Source organism: Cucurbitaria berberidis, assembly GCF_010015615.1.
Source record: "Cucurbitaria berberidis CBS 394.84 unplaced genomic scaffold K460scaffold_2, whole genome shotgun sequence".
Lineage (NCBI taxonomy): Eukaryota > Fungi > Ascomycota > Dothideomycetes > Pleosporales > Cucurbitariaceae > Cucurbitaria > Cucurbitaria berberidis.
This window is the reverse complement of record NW_024468936.1, coordinates 4,390,350-4,403,052: the sequence shown is the minus strand read 5'-3', so window position 1 is coordinate 4,403,052 and position 12,703 is coordinate 4,390,350. Positions and strand designations below refer to the sequence as shown.

The 12,703-nt window shown below is 50.8% G+C and overlaps 5 protein-coding genes across 5 annotated transcripts; all 5 read left to right on the top strand.

Moving 5' to 3' along the window:
• Positions 1–139: 139 nt before the first annotated feature.
• Positions 140–2,704, top strand: K460DRAFT_375398 (glycoside hydrolase family 15 protein; the record flags this gene model as incomplete). Its single annotated transcript, XM_040934763.1, has 6 exons — positions 140–1,202; positions 1,256–1,354; positions 1,416–1,488; positions 1,701–1,705; positions 1,759–2,447; positions 2,495–2,704. 6 exons carry the CDS (start codon positions 140–142, stop codon positions 2,702–2,704), a joined length of 2,139 nt encoding a protein of 712 aa, XP_040791113.1.
• Positions 2,705–3,175: 471 nt separating this feature from the next.
• On the top strand, positions 3,176–3,502 carry K460DRAFT_276422 (uncharacterized protein; the record flags this gene model as incomplete). The annotated part of the gene is made up of 1 exon (XM_040928114.1): positions 3,176–3,502. One exon carries the CDS (start codon positions 3,176–3,178, stop codon positions 3,500–3,502), a length of 327 nt encoding a protein of 108 aa, XP_040791112.1.
• An 875-nt stretch (positions 3,503–4,377) lies between these two features.
• K460DRAFT_275468 (GroES-like protein) lies at positions 4,378–5,553 on the top strand (the record flags this gene model as incomplete). The annotated part of the gene is made up of 3 exons (XM_040928046.1): positions 4,378–4,834; positions 4,892–5,350; positions 5,402–5,553. The coding sequence occupies 3 exons, from the start codon at positions 4,378–4,380 to the stop codon at positions 5,551–5,553; spliced, it is 1,068 nt and encodes a 355-aa protein (XP_040791111.1).
• Positions 5,554–5,935: 382 nt separating this feature from the next.
• On the top strand, positions 5,936–10,011 carry K460DRAFT_364542 (uncharacterized protein). Its single transcript, XM_040933021.1, has 3 exons — positions 5,936–6,975; positions 7,060–7,576; positions 7,626–10,011. The coding sequence occupies exons 1-3, from the start codon at positions 5,992–5,994 to the stop codon at positions 9,866–9,868; spliced, it is 3,744 nt and encodes a 1,247-aa protein (XP_040791110.1). The 5' UTR covers positions 5,936–5,991; the 3' UTR covers positions 9,869–10,011.
• Positions 10,012–10,132: 121 nt separating this feature from the next.
• Positions 10,133–12,452, top strand: K460DRAFT_334779 (uncharacterized protein). Its single transcript, XM_040930925.1, has 5 exons — positions 10,133–10,555; positions 10,601–10,831; positions 10,884–11,342; positions 11,392–11,547; positions 11,614–12,452. Exons 1-5 carry the CDS (start codon positions 10,388–10,390, stop codon positions 12,094–12,096), a joined length of 1,497 nt encoding a protein of 498 aa, XP_040791109.1. The 5' UTR covers positions 10,133–10,387; the 3' UTR covers positions 12,097–12,452.
• The last annotated feature ends 251 nt before the right edge of the window (positions 12,453–12,703 follow it).

Below are 12,703 nucleotides of genomic sequence, written 5' to 3'. Positions count from 1 at the left end.
TCACGAAATGCAATCTTTTGGTGATGTAAGCCGACAAGCCCGCTCCGACCATTCCGTGTGGTACGCTACTTAGGACAAATGAGACCCTGGCGCAACACTCATCTGAGAGGTGGCCAGCGCCCTTTCTCCACGCATACGAATGGCCTTGGATAGAAACAGCAGCACCAAACTACATAGGCAACACAGTAAGAAGAGCAAGGAAGAGGAAATACAGAACGCAAAGATGGAGAGATCTGAACTAGGTGTGCAGAGGTCGGGTTCAAGGCGCGCAGCGAATGGCTACCTGCCTATTGAAGATTATGGGCTCATTGGAAATATGAGGACCTGTGCTATGGTAGGGACAGATGGTGGGATCGATTACATGTGTTGGCCTTACTTCGACTCACCATCAGTGTTCTGCCGGATATTAGACAAGGATAAAGGCGGACACTTCACAATCAGTCCTATTAGCGACAATCTTTGCACCACGAAGCAGCAATACCTTCCAGCAAGCAATATCCTTCAGACACGATATCTCAAGGAAGAGGGAGTTATGAACGTGGTCGACTTCTTCCCACGACCGAATAATAGGACTCTGGACAACGAGTATCACGCCAACGTGACCGCGAGCGAACATACTGGCAACGTACCCGAACGCCCGGATTTAAAGAAGTGGTTGATTAGGCGAGTGGAGTGTATGCGCGGTTCAGTAGATGTGAGCGTCGAAGTATTTCCTGCCTTCAACTATGCGCAAGACAAGCACACTACCGAGATTGCAGACCTAGGCAAGACTGAGCACGGGCATCCTCTCCAAAGAATCACTTTCAGGTCCGAAACGCTAGCTTTGGAACTCAATGCAACCATTGACTGTGGCGATGAGCCAGACAGTACTTGTCCAAGGATAAAGTTTGAAAAGTCAACTGAACGTCATGCGCTAGGAGACGGAATTACAACCTCGTTCCGCTTGACTGAAGGGCAGGCTGTGTCTTTCATTCTTCGGGATGCGGAAGACCATAACCCTGATGTTATTGAGACTACTCTTGTAGATGACCTGCAATTGAGTACGCACAAATACTGGGCTAGGTGGATCCAAGGAAGCAAGTACACAGGTCGATGGAATGAAGTCGTGACAAGAAGTCTCTTGCTCTTGAAGATGCTCATCTTCGAGCCGAGTGGGGCTATTGTCGCTGCGCCTACCTTCTCTTTACCTGAGGATTTTGGAGGTATGTATGACTTGCGACCTGCATCGATAATAGTTAATTGATTAGAAATATAGGAGAGCGGAACTGGGACTACCGCTACTCCTGGATTCGAGACGCTTCCTTCACCATATACATCCTGCTCCGTCTAGGGTTTAGTCACGAAGCCGAAGCTTGTACGTAACATCCATGTACGAACTGCATGTGAGACATACACTGACTTTGTACACCGACAAGATACGAGCTACATCTTCCAGCGCGTTAAGGAGGCGAAGGCACGGCATGGCGCACTACCCATCATGTTTACCAGGTACTAAGCCTCAGGTACAAACTAAATTTTACCTCGTGAAGTGCTCGCATCCGAGACATCAAACTACCACCTAAGCAGGTATTTCATGATGTTGCAGCATCTTTATTCGAGCGAACAGGTACCTTCTATCTACTTTGAAACTTAACTAACTTCTTATAGTACGTATCTTGTGTAATCTTCAAGTGCCCCACGTGGTGTTTTTAACTTTAAAGACTGAGTATATTCACCTTCTTTTAAGATCATACGCTGACTTTGTATCTCTGCCTTAAGTCTGGGGTGGCACTGACATCCCAGAGATGGAGCTGGAGCATCTCGACGGCTATAGAGGCAGTAAACCGGTCCGTATTGGCAACGGCGCGGCTTTCCATGTGCAGCTCGATATCTACGGGGAACTGATGGACGGCATATATTTGGTCAATAGGTTCGGAAAGCCTGTCACTTATGACCAGTGGCTTTCCGTTCGGGAGATTGCGGATTACGTCTGCACTATCTGGACGGAGAAGGACATGTCCATCTGGGAAGTTCGCGGCATGAAACTGAGCTTTGTGTATTCCAAGATCATGTTATGGGTCGCCCTCGACCGAGCGCTGCGTCTGGCAGACAAGAGGAGTTTTCCTTGCCCTCATCGAGCGGAATGGTATCGAGTGCGCGACGAGATCTGCGAAGAGGTGATGGAGAAGGGTTACAACCCAGAGCTAGGATGCTTTATCCAAAGCTATGAGTCGAGAGATGTGCTGGACTCAGCGGTGTTGATCGCTCCGTTGGTGTTTTTCATCTCCCCTACGGATCCCCGCTTTCTGAAGACGCTGGACCGTATCTTAAAGCCTCCAGAGAAGGGTGGGCTGACAAGCACAGGTCTCGTTTACCGATACAATCATGCATTGAGCGATGATGGAGTCGGAGGCAGAGAAGGTGCATTCTCGATGTGCACATTCTGGCTGGTTGAGGCGTTAACAAGGGTACACTTTGTCGTCCTACTCAACCAGAAAATGCTAATTTGTCGCAGGCGGGCGAATATGACGAAAAATATCTCATACAAGCCGTTACCTTTTTCGAAAACATGCTCAACTTCGGAAACCATCTTCATATTTTCTCGGAGGAAATCGCACGCTCTGGTGAGCAACTGGGTAATACACCACAAGCATTCAGTCATTTGGCGTTGATTTCCGCGGCTTTCAATTTGGATAAAACGTTGAACACTGCGCGGAGGAGATAGGCGAAACGAAGCAGCATACTTCGCAACGAGAAAGACGACGCGTACTCAACAAATCGAAAGACCATTTGCATGGACTACTTACACATGCATTGTTCTAGATCTCGTCTTAAACGGGACAATATCGATGATCTCAGTTGGGACGTCATGGTGCGTTGTTCCGGAATGAGGCCCATTTCGCTAGCAAGGATTTGCCGCTCCCTTGGAATGTGGGCGCAAAAGCCCCCTGACGCATGCACTGGCAATCTTAACTTCCAAGGCCTTGTCCGCAATAACCCTGCCTCTCTTTAACATCATCATCCAACACGTTCGCGAGTCCACTCAATCGACTGTCTTACCCTTCCAACCTCGTAATTTTGCTACAATTTTTGCCATCCCATATTTCACCAAACATCTATCACGTAGGCGCCGAGCACATATCTCAACACCAACGCGCCGAACGCAGCGCGCGCACGACGACCACCAACTCCAGCCATGTCGTACTCCTCATCAAACTCAAGCATGACGTCCCTCTCCTCAACCGACGAAAAGCTCTCCATGATGCTTCTACCTTCCACCGACCTCCTGGTTCGAGACTTCGGGTGGCCTAGCACTTCCGCAAGGTATCGCGGTGACCATACGCAAGACAGCAACCCTGATTGGGAACACGATCCTCTCGACAGCGCCGAAGCTAAGCAAGAGGCCTTTAAAAAGATGGAGAAGTCCTATGCGATATATATGGGGAATCTGGAGGGGAAAAGAGCCGTGCCAAAGAAGGAGAAGAAGCCTGTGTGGGCGAGATTCTTGCCGTGGGTGCGATGATTGAGTGCGGGACGACGGTGTCTTCGTCTGATACTGTTCGGAATCAATACCCTACGGCAGTGGTAGACGATCCACGTTAAGCATCACCACACGCATCGTTCTAGAGAGCCGATTCATTGTCGCGGCCATTGTACATTCTCAAAAGATACCCAGGTTTGAAATACAATTGAAGGAGAAGCGAGTTTAGGAGGGACTTACGGACAAGATTTAAAAAAGATCGACTCGATTTCCAAACGCCGGCAGGCATCCATAATTCACGGACGGCTCGTGCGGCTGTTCGGAGTTGGGATCCTGTGCCGAGCGATCATGACGAAGGAAGGTGCGGGGCTCAACTGTGGGGTAAAGACCGCACATCTCATCGCATTTTACTTTGGAAGCATACATTGATACCCGTCCATTATTTCTTTTGTCTTGTTTGAATAGCTTGGAGTTTATTTTATTTGGTTGTCTTGTCAGCATATACCCGAGTTTTGTACCAAGTTCATATACCCGTATCACTTAGAGGCTAGTTTTACATAATGTCTAATTCGTTGAAAATAACATCCTGCTCTGTCGTAGTCTCTCTATGGGAGAACGAAGCGCGAATTTGATAGTGCGCGTCGCCGGTTCTGGCGTTGACGTGGCGGGATGGTAGTAGCTGTTTTGTGTGTCCGGGAACCGTCTTCCTTCAACATATGCGCGTTCTATCGACGGAAGAGCATTCCCGTTTTAAAGAAGAGCAATCGTATGCAATATGGGTTCGCTGTGCAGCTCGTTGGTCTCTATTTGTAGCTAGTTGCCATTCTTCACGTTCACTGTCTAAACTACGTGCATTTGCAATTCAGATACAGTTCCACCAGCTGCGCTCGATCACGAAGGCAGCCATACTAGACATTATGGGTTCCGTGCCAGCACAAAAGACAATGCGGGCACAGCAATACGACGCGCGAGACAACAAATTGCACCTAAACGAAGTCCCCTTACCCTCACCACGCGATCATGAAATCCTCGTAAAGATCGCTTGCGCCTCACTCTGCCACTCCGACGTTATGCTCTTCGAGCCCAACGATCAAGGCCTCATCCTCGGCAAGAACCCAGTCACCATCGGTCACGAAGCCACTGGCACAGTAGCTGCCACTGGCGCAGGAGAGGTGGCTAGCAGGTTCCAAGAAGGCGATGCAGTGGGGTTCATTTGTGCGATCGAGTGTTGCTTTGATTGCTATGCCTGTAAGAATGTGCATAATGCGTGGTGTGAGACTGGAAAGGTGAAGATGCAGGGGTTTGGGGAGGATGGATATTTTGCGGAATATGCGGTGATCGATGCTAGGGAGGCGATGGTGTTGCCTGAGAGCTGTTAGTAACTACGTTTTTATCTGCTAAGGTTGAAATGGAGGACTGACGACATGATAGTGGACCCCAAATCTTCAGCACCCCTCTTCTGCGCTGGCGTAACAGCGTATCACGGTATCGCGGACTGCGAACTCAGGCCAGGCGCATGGCTTGCCATTATCGGCTGCGGTGGTCTCGGCCACATGGGTATTCAGTACGCAAAAGCCATGGGCTACAATGTCATTGGCATCGATATCACAGAAGCAGCAATTGAGGAGGCCAAGAACTGCGGCGCAGACCATGTCTTCAACTCTCTGGCGGATAAGGAGTATCAGAAGAAGATCATCGATCTCACTGGCGGAGGTGTCCACGCAGCCGTAAACTTCACAGCTTCCAAGAAGTCATACGATGACTGCCCGGCGATAGTGAAGCCCGGTGAGGGTTTGATCATGGTGGTTGGGATTCCACGGCAGCCGCTGCAGTTCAATGCTTTGGATATTGCGCTGGGGCGGTATCGCATCAAGGGATCGAACAACGGAAGTGAGTTATACTTGACTTTTACACAAACAAACTGGCCTAACATCATGATAGCCTGCTACAATATGAAGCCTGCGATTGAGTTTTCGGCAAAACACAATATCAAGCCTCATATGACGGCTTTCAAACTCGAGGAGCTTCCAAAGATGATTGAGTTGATGAATGCGCATAAGGTTCAGGGGCGGCTAGGTGTTGTGTTTGACTGAAATAGCCAGAAGGATAAGTAGGAAGAATCTTCCAGATTTTATACCTAGTAGATACCGTATGTTATAGTGGAAATTCAGCTAGACAGAAGAGAGGTCCTAGGACCCCAGGCATGCCCAGGGTAGTGTTCGGTTGCTATTGATGTTGAACGCGTCATACACAGAAGATAGTCACTCCGCACTATTAACAAGAAACTAAATTTCGTGTGCTTATCAGTTGCTACAGTGGATTGTGAATAGAATGGAAGTTTCGGCAGTCGTGGCGTAACCATAGCAACGCTTGGTTTATTGGGGAAAGCGCGCTCGAGCATCCATTTAGACACGCGAACCCCGCTACACCCTGACCACGCGCCCAACGTCCACCAACAGCAACAACAACAGGTAAGCCTATCTTGGGTTCTGGGCTTTTGTGCTTTCTTTTCGATACCCCCAACCGGCGCCATGGGTTCCGACGACCTGATCGACTTCGAGATTATCGAAAACCAGAAGGAGAACATACAATCTCTTCCCAGCGGCCGCTCTGCCAAAGCACTTGCACAACTATACACTCCACCGTTGACTGCGGGCGCCGGTTATAGCCCGTCGCCGTCGCAAACACAAGATGCGAACCATGCTGTGCGCCTGCAATTCGAGAAGGAGCTCATGGCGATTGACGAGTCCGACGACCCCCTCGATGTGTACGACCGATACGTCAAGTGGGCACTAGACGCATATCCCTCGGCGCAAAACACCCAACAATCACAGCTTTGTACGCTCCTCGAGCGCGCAACAAAAGCCTTCCAGTCATCGACGCAATACAAGAACGACGCGCGCTACCTCAAGCTCTGGCTACACTACATCAGACTGTTCTCCGATGCGCCACGAGAGACGTTTGCATACCTCGCGCGACACAACATTGGCGATGGACTAGCCCTATTCTACGAGGAGTTTGCAGCGTGGTTAGAGTCAGCAGGGCGATATACACAGGCAGAGGAGGTGTACAATCTAGGAATTGAGCACAACGCTCGTCCAGTTGAACGCTTGGTCCGCAAGTATGGCGAATTCCAGCACAGATCTGAGAGCCGCTCCCAGGAGGTTCCCGAACCCACAAGTCCTGCGCTGCCCGCCGTCCGTCCGGCTCTTGCAGCGAAGGTCGACCCTTTCTCACATGCATCACCCGCTCCCGCCAACCCACAAGCTCAGAATCAACCGCGAACCGATGGGAGCGCATCGCGCACTGGAAAGCCAAAGCTCGCCGTCTTCTCAGATGGTGATGAGCCGGCGAGAGCCGGATCGAGTGGCGGTACCGAAGGCTGGGATAGCATTGGATCGCTAGCAAGTCGCAAGAAGGAAAACACGGTGGAGGCGCGGCCGTGGGTGGGCGAGACACTGAAGGTTGGGAAGAAGAATGCGAGTCTTCCCAAGATGATGATATTTAAGGATGAGGTGAGTTGAGCCGCCTGCAACATCCCCCTCAAATATTTACGATCACAGGACTAATTGGTTGGCGTTTGCCTCTCATGTATTCAGACCAAATCAGACCCTAATGGCGAAAATGCCCAAGCACATCCTTTGCATGACCATCAGCAGGCTCTCAACCCTAAGACAGGCAGGTTCGAAGTTGTCTTTGTCGACCTAGAAAAGGTCTACCCTAACGTTGAAAATCCCATGTCTGAAGAGTATTCATTCGAAGAGTTACGAGCTAAGCATCGAGGCTGGCTGGACTATGACTGGGCAGCCATTCGACAAAAAGAGCGGGAGCTAGCTCAGAAAGTAGCTGAAGCAACAGCGACTGCTAAAGCTCCAAAGCCTAAAACTTCTCCTCTAGCGATATTGAGAGATCCCGAGCAGCCACCGAAGCCTCAAACTGTACCCTTGAAAGGAAGCATTGACGATGATGTTGCCAATGATGAGAATATGCCACCTTCGCAAGCCGATATGGAGAAGACGAAAGCAGCAAAGAAGGCTAAACGAGAGGAGCGAGCTAATCGCACGAGAAAAATCAAGGTTATGGACGTGAAAGAAATCCGCAGCGAGACTCAAACAAGTAAGTATGGATTCTAATCAACGCGAGAAATAGTGCTGATCCAAAATAGTCCAAGCAAACCTGGATTCTCCAGCTAAACCAAAGATCCGTCGAAAGAAGACCGGGCCTGAAACAACCATGACGCTTCACACAAAGGAAGCGATGGACGAGATATACGGTATCTTCAGTCAGCCGCTCAAGAACATCGAGGAGAATGCCTCAGAGGTTCAAAGTGGTGAAGAAAGTAGTGAAGACGATGACGACGACTACACTAGTGCGGGAGAAAGTACTGGGACAGGCCGGATATCATGCGCTGCTAGCGACTTCGGAGATGAAACGACAGCCGGAGATTTCACCCTAGGGACAACAGTCCTCGATCACGATATCGATGGCGATGAGTCTGAGGCAGATGAAACTGAGGCAGACGATACCGACGCCAAGAGCACCTCGGCTTGGTCTGACTTCACGGAGAGCAAACACGTACCACAGGAGCATAGACGCGATGAGTCGGACGACAATTCAGAGCAATCTGAGGATGACTCTTTCGAAGACCCTTCACATCCACTGATCGACATGGAAGAGCAGCAAGATCAGGACCTCGCTACACCGACATCCCCTAGTGCAACAACAACACTACCAACACATTTTGTTCCTATTCCGCCAGAAGACTATGACCATGCAATGCGACCATACCGAGATCCAATTCAGGCTGCGAACAATCGTTTGCCATTCATGACCCCAATTGTGGAGCGGACAGAGTCGTCCATGGGCTTTGCGACCGCGCACGCCCAAAAGGATTACTTTGCAGCTAAGACACCATCGCGCTCACAAGGTACGCCTGTCATACTTGAGGATGACGGTGAGCCTTGCATTAGCCCTTTCTCAGATCTTCTCGTACAAGTTATTGATGGTCCTGGGAAAGTCGCGAAGCTTGCTTTAAGAGAATCAAAGCCCATATCCAAAGAAGCTACTGAAGAACCAAAGCGAAAGCCGTTAGCCGCAAAAGAGCCTCCAGCACAAATCACAAAACTCAATGGTCCAATTATCAAGGATGCCCAGTGCAACCCAGTGGACGAGAGCATTCGTAGAACTATCCTACAAGAGATCCAACCCCCGCTCGAATCTTATGACGGCTATTTTGCGGATATTGAGGAAAGCTACAGCAAAGGTGCTGACATACGCAAGTATACCAAAGCGGTGTCAAAGATGAGCAAGAATGCGAACGACAAGACTGCGACGAACCTAGCATTGGCGCCAACTCTGAAATTTAGTGGAACGGACCGAACATATGCTGTTAAACGCGAACTCGGCAAGGGAGCTTTCGCGCCAGTATATCTTGTGGAGAGCAAGGCCCCAGAGGACGACGACGAGAATGAGAAGCCGGTACAAATGGGCAAGGGTGACTTCGGCCTAAAGCGTCAAGCTCTCGAAGCGATCAAAATGGAGGATCCTCCAACTCCTTGGGAATTCTACATGATGCGACAGGCCAAACGAAGGCTCGGTGTGTCTCGAGCAGCGGAATCAATCATCCATGCGTACGAGATGCACGTGTTCAAAGACGAGTGCTACCTAGTAGAAGAGTTCCGGGACCAAGGCACACTGCTCGACTTGGTGAATCTTGCTCGTGCAGAGAATGGTGTTATGGATGAGCAACTTGCCATGTTCTTTACGATCGAGCTCTTTCGCACAGTTGAGGCGCTGCATTCCAAGGGCGTGATACACGGTGATCTCAAGTCAGATAATATCCTCGTCCGCTTCGAGGCACTGCAAAAGGATGAACACTGGGACTCACAATACAAGCCTGATGGCCGTGACGGGTGGGCCTCCAAGGGTATATCGCTCATAGACTTCGGCCGTGGCATAGACATGAAGGTATTCAACCCTTCCGTACAGTTCATTGCCGACTGGCCCACCACCGAAGCCGACTGCGCCGAGATGCGCGAACTCCGCCCCTGGACTTATCAGATCGACTATCACGGTCTTGCAGGCATCGTACACAATCTCCTCTTCGGTAAATACATATCCACTGTTGCTGAAAGAGGTGCCACGCTCGGTGCCGGCGCCACGAAGACGTACAAAATCAAAGAAAGCTTGAAGAGATATTGGCAAACGGAGATATGGAGCGAGTGCTTGGATCTGTTGTTGAATCCGCTGATGCATCTTGAGGCTGAGGAGGGGAGTAAATTGCCGGTGCTGAAGGGGATGAGGGAAGTCAGGGAGAAGATGGAGGGGTGGTTGGAGGGTAGTTGTGAGAAAGGTGTGGGGTTGAAGGCGCTGGTTAGAAAGATGGAGGAAGCTGTGAAGAGGAGGTGATCGTTGTCACTGTAAGTAGTGGTATTAGCATTGGATGGCGTAGATCTGGGAGCTTGGGTCTCATTGCTGGAGTTTGAGGCCTGTTTGGTAATGACCGCGGTAATCCCCAAGCCGTTTTATGAATAATGACAAGTTATCTTCCAAAAACTATGCGTTTATGCTGTATACCTTGTGCTAGAGGCTTATCTGGTATAGTCTGCACCGCCACGAGTGAATGGCGGGGTGGTTACCGGTACCGTCTGTGCTCCACACGATCACCAACGGCAGCCTTGAGCCTCGCGAGACAGGCTTACCTCCGTCAACCTGTACAAACAATTGCTCCGCCGCCACCACGTCTCCTCTTTCTCGCTCCGGTCTACTGTACTTTCCTCGCAGCGGCAGGCAGCTCAACGAATCCAGGGCTCGCATCTTTAGTGAAGCGGGCATAGGCAGGTAGCCAAACATCCAAATACCCCACAACGCCGCCCTCCACCTTAGCCGCCTGCCCACTCAACCACCAATTCCCACGCTATCGCTAAGATGTCCGCGGAGCTTACCAGTATTCTGTTACAGTTCCAGCCTGAGAGCCCGGAAGTCAAGCAGAAACGCGACTACGATCAAGCAGCTCGTAGCTTTGTCGCACAGCTCGCCAACATCTCGGCAGGACACTGGTTGAAGGCAGCCGACACACCACAAGATGTGCTAGAAGTAGGTGGTTTGAATAGTGTCTACAAGCCCCACTAACATGTTCAGGTCCTCAACCCCGCGGTAAACTCAATAGCGTATGCCTTTGCTCTCCGCCACCGTATAACTGCAGTCGTCGAGAAGAGAAGTGTGCTAGATACACTGAAGCCGGGAGGTGCATTATGGAACAAGCTCGTATTGTTTCTGGAGACGTCTGATCCTGTGCAACTGCGGTATATTGGACAGGAGTGGAGGAGGCTGGTAGAATTCACAGAGCAGATCGCTCGCGCGACAGGATCAGTACGTTCAATCTAACAAGTCTCGCATTGAATGTCAAAGCTAACGGCTACAGCCTAGTCTTGCTATTGCGCCAATACGGTCGGCAATGATCCGACTTGATCCTACCACAGGCACATTTACCTCGACCCACATCAGCTTCGTACAGCTCTGCTTAGAGACGCGATCATACGCCGCCGCCGAACCTATTCTCGACAATTACATCCACACTCTACCCTCGAAAATACCCAACGTGGTCCGTGAAGGTCTCGAATACTCGGTTCCGTGTGCAGATGTTGCGAGTAGCGGAGATTACATCCACCAGACTTCAGGTCACTCAGACAAGATTGCGCTGGTGGATTTGCAAGAGTATTATATCCTAGGAGCTATGGCATACCTTGGTCTAGGCCAATTCAAGAAGGCTCAGCACTTTCTAGAGCACGTGCTCGTTGTCCCATCGAGCAATGTAGCGAACGGGCTTATGCTGGAGGCCTACAAGAAGTGGTTATTAGTAGGCTGTCTTGTGGATGGAAAGGTACCGTGCGCCAATGAAACTGCATGTCACGAAGTCTAACCTGTGGCAGTCAAAGTCGGCCCCACGAACAGCAAACGGAAACGCGATCAAGCAAGTCAAGTCTGCGTCAAAAGCATATGAGGCCTTGGTGGACGCGTATGTACAGCTGATCAACCTGCCAAAGCTGAAAGCGCAGATCAAAGCTGGTGCTGAGATCTGGGCGGAGGTATGTTTATGAAACGCCACATGAAACATTGATTCTTCACTCGTCAAGTGCTAACCAGATGTGTAGGACGGTAACACTGGCCTCGTTGCTGAGCTTCTGAACAGCCAGATGAGGACGTACGTTTTGCAGCTGTCACGAACTTTTTCAGCGATTCCAGTCTCCAACATTGCCAACAATGTGGGCGCCAGTGCTGATGAGATTGCACAATATCTCGAAACTTTGATCAAGGGTGGTCAGCTGAATGCGCGGCTGGAGCAAACCGACAGGCCAAACGTAGGGGTCGTCTTGCGCTTCTACCTTGACCCTACGCAGGGGCCTCTAGCCAAGACGGAAACGCAGCAGCAACAGGCGTTGTTGGAGCAAACGTTGCGAACCAACATGCTCGTCGAGCAGGTCAAGGACGCCGACTACCGACTGACGCTGAGTAAAGAATACATTGAGAATCTGAAGCGGCTGAACAAGAGGCAGGGTCAGGGAGGCGACGCGATGGATACGGCCTGGGATGATAGCGTGGATGCGGAGGAGGACATTATGGTCGACTTACATTGAAGGCCGACGTCGACAGCGAAGTCTCCAACACGGCATAGGCATAGATGGGCTAGGTGGACGCCGACCCGATTGGGAATCGGGCTATTCGGACGGGACGGAAAGCGTCTAGTGTTAGCAAAGGCGATCAAGACGGCAAGAGGGCGCGATAACGGTAATGGGTGAAACGCGTTGCAGTGGATCCCAAACAGCAGGCCCGAGCATGGTTGGACCAAGCCCAAGCGTTTGCAGAGGACGAAAAACATGACAGAAGCAGGTCATGCCATAGATGTCGTCGTGTTTGCCCAGGTGGAGGACGCATAGAGGAACAATGGAATCATGATGGCCCAATGTGCGCCCAATGCGGGTCTTGTGTGTGTGTGTGTGTGTGTGTGTGTGTGTGTGTGTGAGTGTGTGAAGTGAATTGTTTTGAGGCTGTTTTCGTGATTGACGGGCGAGGTGGAGCGCGACTCAGGAGGAGAGCCCACCTGCGTGTCAGAAGATGCAAGTGGGAGCCGTTCCACACGCGGTGAAGTTTGGGACCGTGTGTTTGGGATGGGCAGCGCTGGTAGCTGCGAGTGGCCAGGATTGGGCCAAAAGAAGAGGGAAATGAGCAGCGTCGGCAGATCTT